General features: G+C 45.1%; 1 protein-coding gene across 6 annotated transcripts in view; it reads left to right on the plus strand.

The window, feature by feature from the left end:
- GSK3B (glycogen synthase kinase 3 beta) overlaps positions 1-20,942 on the plus strand; it is a 238,349-nt gene extending 217,407 nt beyond the window's left edge. For 3 of the 6 annotated variants that reach the window (XM_025192824.1, XM_025192825.1, XM_025192826.1), the window contains 5 exons: positions 3,690-3,728; positions 6,120-6,306; positions 12,120-12,218; positions 12,819-12,896; positions 20,646-20,942. In XM_025192824.1, coding sequence (XP_025048609.1) covers positions 3,690-3,728; positions 6,120-6,306; positions 12,120-12,218; positions 12,819-12,889 — 396 coding nt within the window. In that variant the 3' untranslated portion in view covers positions 12,890-12,896; positions 20,646-20,942. The remainder of the gene's footprint in view (positions 1-3,689; positions 3,729-6,119; positions 6,307-12,119; positions 12,219-12,818; positions 12,897-20,645) is intronic. The other 3 variants (XM_006036548.3, XM_006036547.3, XM_006036546.3) reach the window with 3 other exon arrangements.
- Positions 20,943-21,274: the final 332 nt, after the last annotated feature.

Here is a 21,274-nt window from a genome sequence, read left to right on the forward strand (position 1 = left end):
GTCTTTGCTTTGAGGGAGATGCTCATTCTGCATTCCGGTATCAAAATGTTTCCAAAGAGTTGTAGATAAAATGCTACCTTCTTTCGTGCTAATTCTACCACATTGGGCATTACAGACATGCTTTACATGCTGAGAGGAATTGTGCACTGGGGCTGTATAAAGCTTCGGTCGCTGATTTGATTTGGAGATTCGGCCCAATTCGGCGGCCAAATCCGAATTGAATCAGGAGACCCATTAATCTCTCCAAATCAACTCGGAAGTTTCCAATTTGACTCCGAGAGATTTGACAAATCGGCCATAGGCACAGCTTTATATGTTTTGTTTTGTTTTTTTTGTTTTGTTTTTTTCTACATACCTCAAGGTACCAGGTGCAGCTCATGAATGCTGAGATGCTGGGGGCGGAGGAAGCATCCCATGGGAGCACGGGGGGGGTCCCCTGCGTGCTCGGTAGCAGACCCAGAAGTGGACCAGAAGTACTTCCAGTCCATTTCTGGGTCCACCATGGAGCGTGCGGGGGACCTTCCCTTTCCCCCTCCCCCCAGCTCAGCAACTGGTATCTCCTGGGTCTGGAGGGGCACACAGGGTCCCCCTGCAGCCAATTGCTGAGCCAGGGGACCCCAGGACGGGGGTCCCCCCACACTCTCAGCAGCAACCCGGAAGTGGACTGGAAGTACTTCCGGGTCCGTTGCCAAGCACGTGGGAGACGCCCTCCCTGCGCTCCTGTGGGACGCTCCATCCACCCCAGCATCACAGCGTTCATGAGCCACACTTGGTACCTCGACGTATGTAGAAGAAACACATAAAGCTGTGTCTATGGCCAAATCCCTGATTCTCCAAATCGGAATCAAATCTTCAGATTCGGCCGAAACAAATCAGGACAGTGATCCAAATCAGTGAATTGAATCGCTGTCCCCTGAATCGGGCCAAATCCAAATTGGCTACTGCCCGCTTTGCATACCCATAATGTGCACCACCCACTAGCCTGGACTAGTTAGGGTGAGTGGTTCCTGTCAGAGCTTGTATACTCCTGGTGATTGTAATGAACTTCTTATTTGTGGTGGCATAAACTTGATGAAATAGCAGCAGATGTGATTTTAAGGAAGCCTCATCTCTCGTAGGAATCACAGTATGCGAACAGTGTTCACAATCTGCATGCAAAACACATGATGGCCAATAGCACCATGTAATCTCTTTTAATATGTGGGCTAGGGGAGCACCTTAGGAGTATTGTGAAGTCTTGGATTCAGTGCTTAATTAGACCAAGAAGAGAGCCCCATGTCAGCCATGAAAAATGTCTGTTAAGAATCTCAATGAAGGAAAGTCAGCCCGGCAGTTCTGTTGAAACAACATGCAGCCCTTCCCCCATCCATCTTGTTTGTAGAGCTGAATGCTAACTGGATGAAGCAAGATACAGTCGTCAGCTCTCTACCCAATTCTACTCTCTCTGCAGAAAGATTTAAAAAATCAGACAGGCACCATGAACCAACTGAAACGAGTTTAAATTAAGGTAAAACATGAAAGTCTTGCTTGTGTAGAGACTTCACACAAGTTCTTAATTCATGTTTTGGGGTAGGGAACAGCATAGCAAAGCGGGGCATTTAATTTGGCAATGGCTTTTGAAATGTCCAAGGTGATGGACAGTCTCTGGAAAGAGAAGGGAGTGATGGTAGCAAAAAGCACAGTAATCACAATGTAACTGAGAAAGGAGAGGCCACTGGGCATGAGCAGCCTACTTGGCTTTGCTCTCTAGCCATCAAGGGTTTTTTTTTTTTTTTAGCATTTAAGCACCAGTAGCAGACTTGAACAAAGGAAGTACCGTGTTTGCACTGCTCCTCCATGTCTTTGATAAAGTATGGAGTCATTGGGATCTGAAGAAAGAAACTCTATGGTATTCAGATGAGTCGGCATTTCCATTTCATATGAACATTTGGCAGTTCTGCAACACAGGCATGAAAAAAAATGTCATCCTGGCTGAAACTTGGCAGTCCCGGTCTCAGCCAGAAAGCAATTCCTTTTGGGAAAGGTGGTTTTTGAGTTACACAAGTGCAGGTTTTCTTGAAGAAATGTTACATAAAGACTTTTTTTTTTTATTTTTTTTTGCATTTGTTTACCTCCAAAACAGGTTCATTTTTTAAAATAAAACTTTATGCCGTTGGTCCCCTATGTGGATAGGTCACCTTGCAAAAAAAAAAAAAAAAGGCTATTTCATTTTATAAAAATGAACTGCTGCGCAGGTGGGGTAGCATTTGGTCACATAAAAAGTTCCTGTCAGTGTTTTTTTTTTAATTTTTTTAAAATCCTGTTTTTGTTTTGTTTTTTGTTTGTGGACTTGCTGTGCAATTTGCCCGGCCGCATTTAGTCTGCATACTAAACGTTAGTTTGCCCAAGTATATTTTACTTTGTGCACTTAGCCTTTTTATTTTTTGCCTTCAAGCAAATGTACTCTAGGCTAATACAGACTTTGCACTGGTGGGCCGGATTTTAGTCCGTGCACTAAATTTTAGTCCGCAGACTAAAAATAATCCGCGGATTATTTACTAAAATCAATTCCCTCACTGAAAACTACATTAGGAGTGTTAAACTGTCTAGCCAACACACAGAAGTGAGGGAGTTCACAGCTAACGGTGAGTCCTGCCATCTGTCCTCCTGGCACCTAGGCACAATAGAGCACTGCCGGCAGCCCAACGCTGGATGTGCCCTGTTGTGCTTAAGTGTTGGCATACATATTGTTGTGCACTTCACCTGTAACTGTGACTGTCCCTTGCTCTTGATGTTTAGTGTTGTACCCTTCTGTGTAGTTCTTGGTGGGTGAATTTCAGGTGGAACTGTGTTGAATTAGTGGAGCTAAAAGATGCAGGGAGTTTGCTTTATTTTTAATGTTTTATTCCAAAAGAAATAGAAAATTTATTTTAAGTAATGGGTGCGACGGTATGAGGGGGAAAAACCCACACTAAAGAGGAAAAACAAATTAAGTAATTAAGTCCATACCCGCACTCCAGAGGTGATATGTCCAGTTCTTGAAGGATCCCAAAGAGATAACGTCAACAAACAAAATCCATTGGTGGGGAAGTCAATCCAAAATGGAGAATAATCCGCGGCGGCCTGATACACACATAGGTCTCTCAAATTTGAAAACAGCCAAATTAGAAATGCAGATTAAGCCATTTTGTTTTCTCTTCAGCGCAAAATTATAATTTGCTGATATTTTTTTAAAGGAAAATAAATTCTCATGTTGTGTCTCTGGGACAGATTTATACAGGAAGAATGAGGATTCTGTGTGCAAGGGCTGCACACATTGAGACAAATTAATTTGGCCCTATTGTCTGTGGACAGAGGATTGCAAATTCTTTATGACGGGAATTCAATTATTCTTTGAGTTCTAGTTAGAATTTTTATTTCAATTTTTTATTTTTTTAGTAAATGCACTGGCATTGGAACATAAATTTAAAATAGAAATGTTTCTATACTATGCCTCACCATTGCACAATCAATTTTTTTGGCTTACACTGTGGTGAAGTTGGACTTGCTGCTATGGAGACTGATGTTTAAAGTTTCTAATTGTATAAACATTTTCTATGTCCCCACGCCATGGATTTCTTATAATATTGGATATATTTTTCCTTGCTGGACTATTCTCTTTTGGATTGACTCCCCCTGTTTGGATTATTTCACTGCATTATCAACTTTAGGACTCGTCAGGAACAGGACATTTCACCTCAGGAGTGCGGGTATGTACTTCAATGTTTTTTCAAATTATTAGGGCTAGTTTGAAATGAGGAAAGAGAAAAGCTTAAAAAAAAACCAAAAAGAGAGAAATATTGAATTCAAATGGCCATGTGTCAGATGGTAGCCAGGTGAATGTTTTCCCTTTGTGATGTCAGGGTGAAAAGATTAGATAGACTTAGAAGCTGACCCCACATTTCACTCCCTAATCAGTACTTATTTGGGGGGGGGGGGAAGGGACGTGGGTTGTGTAGGGTTTCTTGATTTGTTTTCTTCTTCTTTTTCTTCTCTCTTTGACACATTTAGTGCAGATCATTGTAATTGCTCACTCTGAGTGACTCAGTTTTCAGGCCAGACAGAGGCTGAGTGGTGGTTTCTTAAATTCTTCCAACAGATGTTGACAGAGGTTCACTAAGCTGAAAGTTTGAAGAATTTAAGGCAGTGGGCAGATGGCAGAGGGGTAGAGGGACTCTTTTTGTGAAGGACCATTTAAATGGTTTTCTGTCTTGTTTAATAAAAAATGAGGGCTTGTCTTCACTGCTAAAAAACAAAAAACCCACCCAAAACTGCCTGTTTTTCATCTTGTGGCAGCTAATGTGCAAGGAATCCAGAAAAATGCAGGGAAGACTTAAACGTAGTTTTACAGTGAGCTAAACTTGTCAAAATCGACCCGAGTCATGGGTCTAAGGCTCCCCCAGTAAGTTTACTTTATGGGGGAAGGAAATGTGCCTTGCCTTCATCACATTTTTACTTTGGGGGTAGCTCATGTTAGATTCCACGAGGTCAAAATACGCAGCCCTTTAGCAGGGAAGACATCCTAAGTCACATTCTGGGTTTGACTGTAAACTCATACCACTGCATCCATTTTGTATTGTGGTCAGTAATCCAAACTCTGGAGGCAATGGGTTTTGACCCTGAATGCAAACCATCTCTTGCTACCTCTCCACCCAAAAATACATACATTCATTTCAAGCATGGAAGTCAGCAGAAGCTTTGAGTCTGCACTGGCTGCAGCATCTTGGCAATAGTGCTAAATTAAACATTTTTCCTTACATTACTGTAGAGCCGATGATAAATAGTTTGCTACCTTCCCAGCAATCTGAACCAGACTTGCTCTTTTAGACCCTTAACTCTTTGACTCCATGAGTCAGGATTCCCTGACACGATGAGTTAGTACAGAATGCATTAGGACTAACTCAGGTGCTCCTGACCAGCTGGGTACCAAGGGGTTCAACAAATTACTTTTTAGTAAATTCATTGGTGCATTTAATTTCCATCCAGGTGAGCATAAAAGGCTTTGGTTTAAATTCTACTTAAACAAAGCCCATATGCCTGAGTCTGCCATCTGTTAGCATACAGTATACAGGCTACTTACTCCTTGGTACTACAAGGTTTGGAGTTCACCTGCATTGGTGCAAAAGCATTTTGGATTAGCTCAGTTGCATCAAAAACGCTGGCATTGGAATTGAATTCTGTCACCTCCGCCCTGCTGCTGCCTTTTTTCTCTAGTTTGTGTTTCACGTGCCACGCAGTGAAAGGAAAGGGCCTGAGGAAGGTGTTAAGGGCATGCGTGTGACTGACCAATTGTGCCTGTAATGGAATGAGATGGGGGGGAAATAGATTTTGTGTGCAATTCTGGGCATGTAGCACTGTTCTCCAAGAGCTTTGGAATACAACTGCAAGGAGGAGCTGTTGTGAACTCTCTCTGGTTTATAACCTCTCAAGGTGAATTTCCATGAGTCAAATAGTTAGCTAGCTCACTTTCAGCCATTCTCACAAATTCCAAATGTGGAGGAGTTAGTTGATAGGACACAGTGGAGAAGCTGACCAGTGTAAGGGCAAGAAGAAAAAGCACCTTGCAACTTGATCCAGAGGTTTCCTATGCTTATCCTATTGATGTCCAGTCTTGAACAGCATCCTCCATAGCAACAATCTGACCTACCTTCCAGCAAAAAAAAATCCATGTGAGGGAGGCGGTACTTTTTCTGCCAAAAATACAGGGGAGACCCTTTTATTTATATTCAGCGAATCCTGCTCATTTGCACCTCCTCCCCCCACCATATGCATGGCTGATTGCACCACTGTGTGTTTGTCCTAATTCCAATGAGTTTTCCCTCCATTCTGAGAGTTGTTTTACTTGAGCACGCTCTTGTGCTGTCTGTCACTGGCATTGCACCTTCACCTCAGCATAGCACAGCACAAGACTTTGCAATTAAACCTTTCAACCCCAGGAGCTGGATTCTTCCATCCCAACATGCTGAAGACCCAGTATGTTAGCACAAAACACCTGTTCCAACTCCTTGTGTACTGAGAGGTTTAATCGCTCAGACTTGCTGCCAGTTGGTAACAAAAAGAAACCAGCCCACACAATCGGTGTCTCTTGCTTTTTCCTTCAGGTCTTCCGACCCCGCACTCCACCAGAAGCAATCGCGCTATGTAGCCGCCTGTTGGAGTATACCCCTACTGCCCGCCTGACTCCCCTGGAAGCATGTGCACACTCTTTCTTTGATGAACTACGGGACCCAAATGTCAAGTTACCAAATGGGCGAGAGAAACCTGCACTCTTCAACTTCACCACTCAAGGTAGCCTCAGGATGTGGTGGGGCCCTCTCTTGGGAAGAAGCACTGTTCTGTTCTGTACAAATGCCATTTCCTCAACAGCAAAACCAAGAGGCAGGGCTAAGAATGAGGCAGATGGGCACACAGCAATCTCATGTTACAAATGGATGGTGCTGAGGGAGGGCAACGGGAGGCAAAAGGGTCGTGGATTTTTCTCACACTAGTAATTTTGATTCAGATTCAGTCCAGGTGACTGAACATCACTGCAAAAGGAGTCCAGTTCTCAGCACCCACAATGCAACTCATATGTTTGCTCTGTTTTAGCCCCAGTAGAGCACAGAGGGTACATTGCCTTCTCAGAGATGGCCCTGTGCCATCCTAGTTGAAGCACATTGACTAGGGAAGGTTGTACTGCTCTTGTCCATGTCACATGTGTCCTTGAGATACAATTCCTGCCAGCAAAGCCTCTTGGAGCATTTCCTGTGCCTTTCATTTGGTTTTAAAATTACTAGGAAATCTCAAATGAATTTCAAAAGTAATTTTAAGCACAGTGGAGAAGTGATCCTTATTGAACTATCCAAAGCCACATCAGGATCACACTCCAACTATCCTTGTTCACCCCGTAGAAAAGGGCATATATGTAAAACTGTCACCCTTGTGGATGAGCATATTTTATTCTCTTGGTTCACATTTGGGTTTGCCTGCTGGGGACAGAACACACAAGACATGCAGCATGCATACTTGCTGGTAACCATATGTGACTCAATTTTAAATCACTAACTGCATGCTCTGGGCACTAGACCTAGGAGGAATTCCCCTCCTTTGTTACCTCTGAGATCTGACACCCTTTCCCAGTCGGGTCATGTAGTGTGATAAATAGTATTGGTGGTGATGAGTGCCAGACTTGTCTCTTGAAAGTAGGGCATTGTCATCAATATCACTTTTAAAATATGGTACCAGTTGTGCCAGGTAACCATAGGAAGGTTACTGGCTGTTCAAGGTAGTTTTTATTTTTTAAACCATCTTTTTTCAATCCCTCATAGAAAGTGAACACATGCATAAATAAAGTTTTGACTTTGGTTCAGTATCCATGTTGGAAGCATATTGCACTGGGACTACTAAGGCATTTTCCCAGAGAAGTGACACCTTATGCCAGTTTTGAAAGTAGTTTTTTATAGTAACATGCAAGGAGGAAGAAAAGCATTGTAGTAGCTTGACCTGTAAAAAAAAAAAAAAAAGCTCTGGAAGCACCTCTGTGCCACTTGTAAAGTCCCTTGGCCTTTCCCGTCTGGTTAAAATGTTATTCAAATTTTTTTTACTCTCGTAAGAGCAAAAGAGGTGCTCTGCTGGGTCAGGCCACAGCTCAGCATTTTGTCTCATGGTGACGGAGTGGATGTGAAGAGAGAAGATTTAAGAAGAGCCCATCTAGTCTGATCCATCTACTGCTTCCAGCATTCAGAGGCCTAGGAAACCCTGTTTTGAAGGGTTGAGCACTCACAACTCTTATGTTTAATACGCACTGATGGACCTATCCTCTTTGGATTTGTCCGATCCCCTATAAGAACCCAGTTAAACCATTTTCTCATCCCCTTCCTTCCACATGGTAATACGACCCAAGGTTTCCCTGCCAGCGCAGTCCAGAGAAGGAAGGATGTTGAGTAAACTGACAGGAAACATTACAGGCACGATCACTAAGTGAGCTATCACAACCCCAGAGAAATCTGAACCCTCTGCCCATCCAGTATCCATCTTCCTGTCCTGTCCTGTCCTGAGTCTCCCATTTCTACCCCACCTCAATGGAGAGATGATGCACAAAATGATCTGTAGGGGTGGTGAATGGGATGGTGGGGGAATAGGCCAAGGCAGCTAGGATCCCCCTCAAGGAACCTGCTTCCCCATGTTTTGCAGGTGCCAGTTCCTGTATCCTACAGGAGAAAGGGCCTCTTGCAGTCAGGGTCTGTATCTGCTGCTTCACCTCAGGCCTGAATTGAAAAAAGGAAAGCTCAAAAAACTTAAATGTAAAGACTCAAGACATTTATGAGCAGTTAACATACAGGAGTTTCCATTTTCTCCTCCTCCATCTTCCACTCTGCATTTATGGTAGCACTTCTAGTGCATCCTGAAACACCATCCCCAGAGACAGCTACCTGTTCTGTCTCTGCCACGATGAGGCCATAGTATCACAGATGCTTGCGCAGAGCAGAACCAATCATTAGACAAGCTACTGGAAATCAAACACACTAATAACTGAGGCTAAAAATAACCTGCAACTGAGAATGCAACTAAAAGCTTTTTCTTTTTCTTTTTTAAAGGGTAGCTTGCAGTTTTGTTAAGAAATGCCCTGTGTTTGAGTGGGGTGCCAAACTGTGGTGTTGTCTGAGATACCCAACACAATGGGATTACAGCTGGAAATTGGGGATAGGGTAATACTGGGCATTGAATCATCCTTCCTGGGTGCTGGCAGTGGTGCTGAGCCGAATGCATCTTTCCCAAGGAGGAAGGAGTGTATGTGAAAGAGTCCGTATTTGTATCTTGTCTTTGCCGGTACTCCTAGGGATGTTTTCTCACTGGAGGTGTATAAAAGCAAGATAATCTGTTACAGCTACTCAGTTCTTTGCACTGGTAAAATAGAGATGCAGCTACTTATTCTTAATGCCTTGCTGCAAAGTTTTTTGTTTTTGTTTTGTTTTTTTTACAAGAAGTGCTTCTCGTGCAGAGCTGAATTTGAACATTTTGCTCCAAAAACGGCCTTTTCCGCCACCACCGCAGTGCAGTTCAGTGGCATCAGAGAAAAAAAATAATTTCTGAGAGACTGAATCACAGGTTTAATGCTCCAACCCTACAGCTTCTACTGTTGTTACTTTTGCCCTGGTTGATGATTGTGCTCAGTACTTGGTTATGCAGTTGTCCAGTGTTTGCCATTAAGAAGTGTAAAGTGCTTCTGTTTGAGGCAGCAGCGTAGATCTGATTTTCCTGCCTCTTCTGAGCACCGTTTTGTCAGTCTCTTAAGAAGTAAACAGCAGTCAGGATGGTGATCTGTCCTGTGCCTTCTGGAACTCCTGAGGCCCCTAACCAGGGGATGCTGGGTGGTTTTTCCCATATGAAGCACTGATGCAACTGCATTGTGGTTTTTTGCTTCTTTTCCTATGCTGCAAACTGCACTGGTTTGGCCAGAACTGAACCAAAGATGTGTTACCAGCCAAGGTATGTGGCAACCAGTCCTTGTAAAATGCCTTGGGCAGCTTTTGTATTTAGGCGCACAGTTGTGAAGTCTTTGTCTTGAATACCTACTTTGACTGCAGTGATCTCCTGCTGCCTTATCAGCTTTATTATCATTAGCACAGTATGGAATAGCACTACGTTTAGAGATTTGTTTCACAACGTGCCTGGACCAGAGATTATATGGACTTCCTCTTCCCATGGCAGCAGATAACACAGATCCTGACTTTTGCACAGTTATTTAGGCATGTCCAATCCTGGCTAGACCCAGGAAATGCAGCAGCCACAAGAGCTTGGAGAGCAAAGATTTAAATGATTTTTTAAGCAAGCCTTTTATTAAACTTCAGAAATTCTAGGTTTGTTTTGAGTTGTTTTATCTTCTGTGAATTGATCTGCACCAGTTGTTCAGAGGGTGCTAAATTGAGATCTCTTCATAGAGTGAAAGGTACCAACCAGGACTCCGGTGAACTCTGGACAGGTTGGTGGCTCCTGCTTATATCTGTGCTCCTCAAGATGGCTTTGGTCATATATGGTTTTTCCTATAGAAAGTCCACTACAGACCAGCCACTTAAAATGCAGTAGAAGGTACCTAGTGAGCAGTGCATGCTATGCTGACTTGGCACTGGAAGAGCAGCGGTGAGTTGATAACTCCAGTGATAGACCCAGTGTAGTGATCTCAGATCAGCTGTACCTTTCAGACACTGGGAGTCTAGGTGTACAGACCCAGTGTGCACAGTTAAAATGTGGTGGTGCTATCTCCAAGATATTTACTACTGTTTTGTGTTAAGAAATGTCAAGCAAAGTGAATTACAATGACTGTGCTCTTGGTTTAGGTAGCATTCCTGTTGCCCCTTCCTCCCCTGCATTTGATGCCCACGATGAGGAGAAAAGTATGTACTTGAGCACCAGTAGCTGTATGAAAGAACAAGGCAACCAATGGGTTTCTTTGAATACCAGATTTAAGAATTTATTCTGGGGAAGGCAGCAGAGATGGTGCCCGTTCTATAGGGAAGGGGCTAGTGGCCTGATTGCCAGGCTTCCTGTCTGTCTTTGGGAGGTCACTTACCTTCTGTGCCCATCTCCATGTTTGGAAATGGAGATCTTACTTAGTATCTCACAGGAAGCTGTGAACATTATTTAGGAAATATTTGTACAGCACTTTGAATAGTTAGCGCCTTCGGGAAGCATGGTTTTGGCTGGTTAGCCCTGAAGGTGATATGCTTCAGGCTGAGTTGTCTGGTTTCGGTACTGTAGCAAATCTTGCTCATTTCCTGCTGGTCCAAATCTGTGTTTTTTGGTGCCGAGGCACAGCCAGAAACACAGACTTCAGGGGATAGTAAAAAAATGAAACGTCCTTCTGCAGCTCACCTTCTCAGCCATTACTCCTTACGGTTTTCTTATGGAGAAAAGGGAGTAAACAAATGAATATTGGCAGTCCCTTTAGACCCTGAATTTTAACGTACATGTTACAGAAAAAACAATGTGCTCTCTAATTTGCTGTTACAGATATAAACAAGCAGTCCACGAAGCGCGTTGTACCGCACCATCCTGTGTGCATGTAGCGTGATTAGGCTGGGTTTCTTTACATACTTCTCTGTCTGGAGAGCTGCTATTAATACCTACTCTCTCCAGGCATTTCTGTCCCCCAGGAGAGTTCTTGGAGCCCCAAGAGCTGGCTCCTCCTTTTCTTGAGGTGACTGGCTGTGTGTAGCTTACTGTACAGGTGATGGCTTTCACTCAAGGCTGAAATGGGCTAGGGGGAGATAGGGGACAGGGAATCCTCTATCTCTGCATCCCTTATTTGCCTGAAGAGAGGTGCTCCTGCAGGCTGCCTGCAGTGGCAGCACCTGATGTCTTAGCTCTACCCCAGTGTGCTTAAAATTTAATTCTGTGGCAGGAGGCTGTTTCTTCTTCCCATATGCATCAAGTCTGTGCTAGCTCTGGCACCCAAATAACCCAGTTGTTTCTTTTCTCTGAATTTGAGTTGGAGGGAAGTCCTGTGGCAGTTTGTTTTCCTTTTAAATCACCTGGAAAACCAGTCCCCTTGGCTTTTTCTCTGTGCCTTCTAGAGGTGCCGTGAGTCGTGTCCCGTTCGCCTCCAGGCAGCATTCAGGGTGATTCTGCTGTGAAACTGTCCTGAGACGCTGACAAGTGAAGCTTGCGTGAGCCCTAGAGCAACTCCCTAGAGTTCTTGGAGCCCCTGTGGCAAATGCTTCCTGAGCCATTGCCCAGCGTGTTGTCACTAGCCTTCTCCTTCTGACTGGCTGCAAGACGGTGATTCTGTGGAAGAAAAGGGATCCTTTTTGGAAAGCTCAGGCTGTTTCCAAGGAACAGGCGTGGTTGGATTGTTTGCTAACTCCAGAGCCATCCCCTTTCTCTGGGAAAGAAGTCCCCTGCATTGCTGCTAGTAGTTGCCAGAGAGGTTCATGCTCCCTGCTAAATATCACTATGGTTTCCTCCTGCTCAGTGACCCAGAAGGAAGTGTAACATGTCCTTTGTCTGTCCAGCCATGCATTTCACTCAGGGTTACAGTGACTAAGAAGCCCAGGGAGTAACTCTGCATGCAGAGGTTCTTTACAAACTGCAAGCTAAATCTGTTTGTTTCGCCTTCCCTCCAGAACTGTCAAGTAACCCATCTCTGGCTTCGATCCTCATCCCTGCTCATGCTCGGAATCAAGCAGCTGCTTCAACCCCTACAAATGCTACAGCAGCCTCAGGTGAGAACGTCCGCCTGCCTGTCTGCCTCCCTCTTGCCCTCCTCTCTCTAGCTAAACTCCCATTCAGAAGCTTAAATAATGCAGGCTGCTGGGGCAGAGAGGAACAGCTCATTTCCAGCCTCCTCTTAAACTCTGTCTTGTTAGGTGATTAACTGGCTGTGGTACTAAGGGCAGCACTAACTCATGTCATTTGGATTCCACACCCTCCTGTCTTGCTCTGATTTCTGGTACAAAGAAGTGGAGTATTATTACCTCACCATCGCCACTCCTATAATTGCACCAACCTAGAGATCCACCCAGGTCAATTAGTTTGAGATGCTGAAGGAAAATACTGTTGGCCAGCTTAGTAAATTTAGCTTTGAAATGTTAATTTCCCACCAAATTCTGACAGTTGATGGTGGACGGACAGGATTTCCTGGTAATGTGCAGTCTGTTAGCACCAGCCAAAAGGGATTCACTGTCAGCAGAAGAAAGCCATTTACATGAGTTTTCTTACATGGGTGCCATTGTGTCAGCTTTGGGCACCGAAGCATGGTTTGGCTTCTTGCCCCAACTCTGTGCATGGTTTCCTCCTTTGTCTCTGTCTCTCCTTTCTGTTAGACACCTTCAAAACCTCCCTGTTGGCCTGGAGCCATACCATGCTGAGCTGTGATCCTGTCAGAAAGTGTTAACCATGGGGTGGGTATCCGCTCGGACAGGAGACCTCCAAGGGAAACACAGTGTGCTACAGGATGTGTGGTTGGTGACTCAGCATGCAGCCCTCCCCCCCCAGTCAGTGCTGAGTCAGCACACTGGCAGAGGATCCCTGCTGTGGACAGTGGTGTCTGATGAACTGGGAAGTGTATGAGCTTAGTGCATTATTTCACCCTTCTGTCTGACGTGCATGTCAGTCGCAGAGCACTGTGGAATCTATACAGACAAAAGGCACTGCTATATAAATGTGCCTAATGTACTCACTGTGTTTGCATCAAAAAAGGGGAGCTCTGGCATTCAGGTTTCATAGATAAATCCAGGAAAGTGTAATTTGTGAATAGGCCAGGTAATTATGGAGTTGTAACAAATTTGATATAGTTTCTTGATAGCTTCATGCTTTCTGATGCCTTGCAGAAAACATCTTGACAGTCTAGTTTAAATGGGTATCGCCAAGTTTAAAAAAAATTACACTTCTCTTTACAAACATTGTGTGTAGTAGGAATCCATGATTCTTGTGCTTGCAGCAAGCAGAGCAAAAGCTGACCCGCTGCTTGCATGTAGCTTGCTTTGTGCAGTTGTTAACTCTTTGCAAGCAGTCAGCTTCTCTGTTTCCTCATTTGTGTGGGTCTTCCAGGTGGCCGTAGAACTGAAAGATATTTGCTTGTTTTGTCATGTTTGATTGTAGACCTGCAAAAATTGAGAGTAGGGAATAAATTTTATTTTTTTAAGAGACTACAATTTCCCGTGGTTGTGCATCCCTTGAGCATGGTGTGCAGTATGACTTTCCTGCACACAGGCACAGAGCGGGGGAGAGAGAGAAACTCCTGTGCACTGAAGCAGGAGGTGTCCTGGCCGTGCTCAGTTTGACCTCCAATGGTTCATGTGGGGAAAAGCGCTTTGGGCTGTGACCTAAATGTCAGTCAAGAAAGTGGCTTTTTAATGTCAGCATTTCTAGCCCTACTGTTAACAGCCACTGTACTGCTGAGCGAGGACGGTGACTTTGATCCTGATGAGAAACCCTCCAGCAGTAGAGGAATTGCGAAATGTAGTTCAGTATTAAGTAACTTTCAGTTGCAACTTGGAGCCTCTTGTATATGCAGTTGTTTGGCTGACCTTGGCCCTAGTCCTTTATAGTCCTTACTCATTCAGGGTTCTTACAGCAGACAGTGGGAATTTTACCTGCATTCAGCTATGGAAATTAGTCACACACCTCTTTACAGGAACCTGTTTTGCTTAAAGGCTGGTGAGCCATCAGGTTCTGCTAATTGTTAACCACTGAAGCAGCATGGGATCAGCCTTGTTTCCTCACAGAGGATGCCCACCTGCGCCTGGGAGAGTTTTGCACAAATGTTTGCCCTCATAAATAAACTGTTTCCGTACCCTTTTCACAGTTGCCAGGAATTAGCTGACTAAATATATCAGGAGATCCCCAAGGTAAAACAAGCTGTCAGGTAATTGTAACCTTTGATAATTCAGTGTAGCATTTTGTCCCCCTCTAGTGGCCAACTTGCCTACAGGGATTTGAGTCCACTGCTGTCTCCAAACCATGGACCAGGCCCTTGCACTCCAGCAGCAGGGGCTTTAAGAAGTAGACTCCCCTGCTATGGGCCTTATGGGTGATCCAGCTGGGGTACCCCTATACAAGTAGTCACATCTGATAGTGCTGCCATGTAGCTGTGATGAGGTGATTACAGAGTGATTTTTAAATGTGCTGAATGATGTGCCTGAAAAATGAGAAGGCTGTGCTGATGAAAACTGGGAGAAGGACCCAGTTTGGGTCAGTGTTAACATTAATGTGATGGAGCATTGCTTTCCTCATGCATCTTTCCTTCATGCAGAATAAGATGGTGTTTAGAAAGTTACCTCTCAAATAGCCTCTGAGGTCATGCTTGCTAGTCTGGCTTCCTTTCCCTGGGTTCCCTTGCTGTGTAACCTTCCCTGTTACAGTAGTATCTTGAAAATCCAATCAGTCCCCTAGTGCTAAAACCTATATCAGCATAGGCCTGTGCTTGTTTTATCAGCTTTATCAGGCTTTAGACTGGATTCCCCTCCCCACAACACCATTTCTTTTGGTTTATTATAATATAAACCAGGATTTTATTAACAGAATAATATGGTGGCCATTTGTGTATGTAAAGTGTAAAAACACCAGGGTTGAATCGTGCATGCAAGACTCAACTTGACCTTAACTATAGAGTCACAGCCAGCCTCCCCAGTTGTAAAAATTATTTTGTATACGTGGCATTTATATATTACCTCTATGTAGTCACAGTGAGTGTCTGACTTATACCGGCTGAGCATCTGGATTTGTACCATTCTACATCAGATGGGGATCTGGTGGGTGGGTGGGTGTGCACGTGCTCGCTCACACATTTCCTGGTGCCACGTTATGATACTTACGTGGAACTTGCATTTGTCCTATACCATAGACCATGTCACCTGCACTTTGCTCACTAATTAATACCTCCCAGGACTTTTCCTACCCCTGTAGCTTTCAGATAGGATCCATCTAAAACAGAGCTAACTACCGAGTGGCTGGGGACCACATCTCCCTTCTCCTTTCCTCCCCCACCAGTGCAAGCCACATCCCACCAGGCTTCACATTGTGCCATATGGGCTGCCTCCACTACATCAGCACACTCGCACTTTGTGGGATCCTTGGGTCTCTGAGCCCTTCCCCACCCATCCCACTCTCCTTCAGGTCTAGGGTCCCTCAACCCAGCAGGCCTTACCACCCCCAGGACTGGGGGCAAGAAGTAGAAACTGGAGGAGAGAGGGGGAGTGCAGAAATACCAGCAGCAGGAGAGTGATGGGGAAAGCAGCACCTGAACTGGGAGCCTGGGGGCTACATGTGGCTTGCGGGCCACCAGTGAGACTGCCGTGACCTGAAACTGGCGGAAGAAAAGCTGGCCAGATAAACATTTCTTAATTTCAAAAGAATATCTGCCTAATTATTTAAGGTGAGTAGTACTCAGTTCTTTGAGTGCACAGCACTTACCTTTAGTCTGTGAAATACCAGACTTGGAAGTGATAGGGGAGTTTTACTATAGTTGATTTTTAAGACATCTGTAAAATGTGTTGGTCAGCAGTTTCTTCTCTTCCCGAGGCCTGTGCATCAGCCCTGTGGTACAAAGGGAAGCTGACCATACTTGCTTCCAAAACCTATCTGTAAACTCACTCACACGTTCTTCATGAAGGTTTCTGTGACAGTGTGGTGGGTCTAGAGCACAGGATGGTGCAAGTTAGGAATGATCGTTTCCTTCACAAAAGGCTTCTCCATTTATGAATGACGTGGGCCATTTCAGAAATGGAGGGAACAGAACACACATCACATCATGTGTGCCTCTGTCAATAAGGAAACAAGGCAGGTAGCTGTGCTGTGAGTCAACATTACTATGCTTAGGGTGTGGTTGCCGCCTGCATGTGACCCTTGCCAGCATGGATCGTTTTGTGATGCATCATGCTGTGCTAATCCCCTTGAATCCAAAGTGAGGCCAAGCACCTACATCTTCAGCAGCAAAGTGGCACAAGCTGGCCGGCCATTGCAAAGCAATTGTACAGAGCCACAGTGATCCTCATTCGAAAGTGATATTTAGCAGATGCATGCAACTTCCTTTTGAAAGTATTTTGAGAGATTTGAATTCTCCCCACTGAGGAGAGCAGCAGGCAGTTTTCCTACTAGAGAAGGTACAGCCAAGCGAGGTGAACTAACTTGTCTGCAGTTTGCTTAGTGAGTCATTGGAAACTTGGGAGCCTCTGGGCCACTAGAACACAGGCCCAGAAATGTCGCACGTGTCTCTGAATTTCACAGCAGCTCGCTTGTTTTAGTTTTGCCCCACCCAACTGCTCGAGGCTTGCATTGTCCCACAGGACCTGGGGAGCCAGTTGCAGACTCGTGCGATGTGCTCTTCCAGCTCTACAGTGCAGTACGCTGGGTACCATTCCCAGTCCCGGCCAGTTTGGCCCTCTAGGTTTCTTATTCCAAGCTAACATGGTGAGGGGAATCTTATGCTGAGCTGCAGCTCATCCTAGGTGGGCTTCTTGCTGAAAGGACCCTGAGAGCACTGTGTATGTACCCCAGGAGCAGCACCCCACGCCCACCCCCCCTCCTTCCCCCACAAGGAAGTGAAACTAGGGGGAGGATCTATGAAATGAGGAACAAGAGCTTGCCCACCCCCTTGAAAAAATTGCAAGGACAAGGCCTAAATCCAGCAACCCCCCGCCACTCCTGTTTTTTCTACTCAGGGCAGATTTGCCAGGATGACGTACTGCAGCCAGGCACCTGCTCTCATTGTCTTGCCTCAAACCACACCTGTAGTCCTTGGCTGCAGCACAGCACGTAGTACCTACTTGCAGTCACCTCTTCAGCGGGGGGAAGCGTAATGGAAAACAGCAGACACCACAGCCAGAAGGACGTTGCATCCCAGTATAGAACCTCATCTACAGAAAGGCTGGCTGATTGCTGTTTCCCCATGCTGCTGCACCCAGCTAAAAAGCCCAGGTGGTGCATTTCCTGTGGGTTCTTAGACCGTGCAGCTCTGGAATGGGGCGTCTACAACACGTTCGGTCTGCGGGCATGTGAAGCGGGCTCCTTGGGCAGCCTGTAGCCTGTCCTGGATAGGAGGGGCTTTTGGGTATTGTTATGGAAGAGCTGCATGTGGATGAGCCTAGGCTACTTGCTTATTGATTTCTTCCCTTAATATGCATAGTGGAAGGTAACAGGTGCTGTGCAGGACCTCCTGCCTTCAGCCTGGTCCCAAGAGAGAGAAGCGGGGGGCAGAGCTTTCCCCATTCTTCTGTCTCAGTTGACCACTAATCCATTAACCTTAATTGCAACCTCCACTGTTATTGGGCAGCACATTGGTTGTCTGTACATCCCAGCAAGCAATGACCGAAACACAGTTCATGTACACAAGAGGTCTTCGGCCATTACTGCTTATCCCCTGAACTGCTGTTCCCTGCCCATTATGGCAGAGTTAACTAGTTGGGGTTTATGCACAGGTGAAAGTTAATCTGGAATAAGGGGTGGGGGGCAACGGGAAGCACATTATCTGTTCCAGGTTAAATTTCTGTATGCACGCTCTCAGTCTGCACTAAGAATGCCCTAGTCCAGGTTAGCTTTGGAAGTCAACGTTACCATGCTGTACTCAGGGCATTGCATGATGAGCAGCTGCTTGCTATGGGTGCTGGCCGTCTTACAGGTTCTTCCTGGCCCAGCCCCACGGTTTGCACTTGCTTCATTCCCTTTTCTTTACATCAGTCTAATCTCTTCCCTTTTTCAAATGAGCCCATTTCCCTTAGGGTTTTTGTACTGTGCTGTTCATCCACTGTTGTGCTGTACTGTGTTGAGGCAGCTCTTTAGACAAGGGATCCTCAGATAATACAATCCTCCTCAGACAGTATGATCATTCAGCTTTTATAGTTGATGTGATTGTTTTTTGTGGCTGGGGTATGTCTACTCAAGTCATCATGCCCCATGTGGATCTTCCATTACTGCCTCTTCCTGACAGCTTTTTCAGCATCCACAGCTTTTCTTCATCTTCAACCAGCCTGGTTCCAGTATGCCCATACTAACCCCAAACAGCAGCTTTCTAGCTTCTGTGGCACTGTACTAGGCAGGTGAAATCCATACATTTTTTTCCACTATTATAGTTTCATGTAAGAATGTTTTTTGTTTTCTTTTTCAAAGGTTATAGTCAATTGCCAGCAGTGGTGATCTTTATACAAGTTTCTGCATTTGTTGTTTCTAGCACCTTTCCCAGAGTTGAAGCTGAGTAGTCAGTTAACAGCATTATGTCTCTCTTACCTGCTTTTTCAATAAGTGTCTTCTCGGGTCACCTTGTCTCACCTGCTCTCCCAACCAAATGCTCAAGAATGAACCAGTGCAGCCCCTGAGATTCTCTCTGGAAGGGCCTGAGGGGTCACAGCACAAAGCTGCTGCTTGCCAAAAACCTTTTTGTCTTGTTAAAAATAAGGGAATTTATACATCTCCTGACACAATAAGTGGAAGTGGGCAGTTGGAACGGCAGGGTTTCCAGATAAATGGAGAAAAAGGTTCTTTTGCTGCTCCATCTTGTGAATCATTCTGACACACCCATGATATGCCTTCAGTTCCCTGCCCATGAAGTCGTGTGGTCCCAGGAAGGGAGGGAGCGACTGTGAGCGTTTCCTGCCAGGTGCTGATCCCCGTAAGAATGCTACATGATTGTGTTAAACCTCCTTTCCTGGCTCCAAGCCTTGACATTAATCTGCTTCAGCAGCAAAGATGGTGGCAAGTCCAACTTGGGTTGAGCAACACAGAATAAAGCAATAGACTCAAAAGACATTTATGGAGGCAACAAGTACATGCACATTAACAAACAAGCTGTTTCTACCAGATACATTGGCCAGTTACTTCCGTTGTCTGTGATTGTTTGCATACTTCACAGATGGTTTTGCTACTAGTTGGACACACTATATATGTAGGCTTGGTAGGATTTTGTTTTTATTGGTAAACATTGATTTCACCTCTCACTCACAAACGGACTAAAACAATTTCCATCGTTAATAATTGAATTTTATAGAAAGGGAACATAAGAATAATGGATGGCTGTTGGAGTGTATGACGGCAGGGGGAGCAGTCCTACAGAAGCGTGCTGACTAGTTTGGACTGTGACTCCCAGAAAGCCCAGGGGACAAAGGAGGAAGAAGTGACAAAGTGGACAAGGGAGCTAGGGTGAGCAGAGCCAGGACTGATAGGAGTCCTGCTGCTCAGCTGGCTGGAGTCCTACAGTAGTTACATGTGTTGCAGCAGGCAGTTAAACTGCACAATCCTGAAAATTCAGTTTCTAGGGTCGGGAAGGGTCCTGAAGAGATCATCAAGTCTTACCCCCTGCCCTGGGCAGGAACGAGTGCTGGGATCATAGTACCCCAGCCAGATATCTATCCAGCCTCCTGTTGAAGCCCCCCAAGGTAGGGGAGAGCACCACCTCCCTTGGGAGCCCATTCCAGAGCCTGGCAGCCCTACCCATAAAGTCCATAAAAATAAAAATAAATGCTTAAAAGTAAACTCATTCAGGACTCATGGTAGAGGTGATATCCTTTATTAGACCAACATATTTAAAAAGAAAAAATTCTAGTTGGTCTAATAATAGATATGACCTCTACCACAAGTCAAGATTGTTTATTCCTCTGGACCAGTACAGCTACAACCTCGATACCTAAAAAATAAATATCAATTTTTACCTTTTTAAATAATTAAAAAAGTAAAAAATTCTGCCAAGCCTAAAGAGAAGGCCCCAGCACTTGTGTGAAACCTTGTCAGAGCCATAGTTTCTTGAAGTATTATGTTTGGCAGCACTAACGTGCCTTGTCAGACCAATGAAGTTACTGAATTGCAACATGACCCTGTGCAGAGTGGCAGGCTTTCCCTTCAGGCTGCCTGTGGTTTCCAGCTGCTGCATGCTCTTAGCTGAGTCCTGGCACCTTGGTGAGCCAGCCTTTAAAAGAGCTTTTCTGCGGGTCTAGTTGAGTCCAAACCTGCCTCCAGGTGGCTGCCCGCTGAATCACTTCCTCCACCCCCGGATGTGTGGTCAGGAGAGCAGTCCCCTTGCGCTTCACAGCACCCCGAGGCAGGGCCCAAAAGCACTTAGCCTGGTACAGCTGCAGGCTCATGTCAGAAGTCAGAGCTGGTGACTGACAAGCCTGTTTCTCGGAAATAACATTGCTTTGTACCCTCCCCTTTGTTGTTCGCAGATGTTAACGCAGGAGAGCGAGCTCAGACCAATAGCGCAGCTTCAGCCTCCGCCTCCAACTCCACCTGAACGGGTCCCGAGCAGCCAGCTGCACAGGAAGAATCACCAGTAATTTGAGTCTCACTCAGCAACACTGGTCACATTTGGAAAGAAAATTAAAAAGAGGAAAAAAAACAAACAAAAAACAAAACCCAACAACAAACCTGTTCATTTTAGTGTTCAATTTTTTTATTATTATTATTGTTGTTCTTATTTAACCTTGTAAAATATCTATAAATACAAACCAGTTTCATTGTATTCTCACTCTGTGGGGCCTCCTGGGCAGGGGAAAGGGGTTGGGGGGCGGGGGGAGGGAAAGTGGAGCAATAGAAACACGCCAATGTCTCTTCCCTCGACAATCTCTTCATATTGGAAGTTTGCTGTTGTGTACTTCAGAACCAGGACTCTTGCCTCATGCCCCCTCCCACAACAGAAAGAAGGAAAAAACCTCATTCTCTGCTGAAGTTCTCTCTCTCTCTCCTCTCTCTTTTATTTTTTTTAACCTCTTTTTTATTTTCTTTTTAAGTGAAGTTTCAGACTTTGGTGTAGTGCACAGCTTGAATTTGGTCGGGAGCTTAGCAGGGGTCATTC

This window comes from Alligator sinensis, unplaced genomic scaffold (assembly GCF_000455745.1).
Source record: "Alligator sinensis unplaced genomic scaffold, ASM45574v1 scaffold1190_1, whole genome shotgun sequence".
Lineage (NCBI taxonomy): Eukaryota > Metazoa > Chordata > Crocodylia > Alligatoridae > Alligator > Alligator sinensis.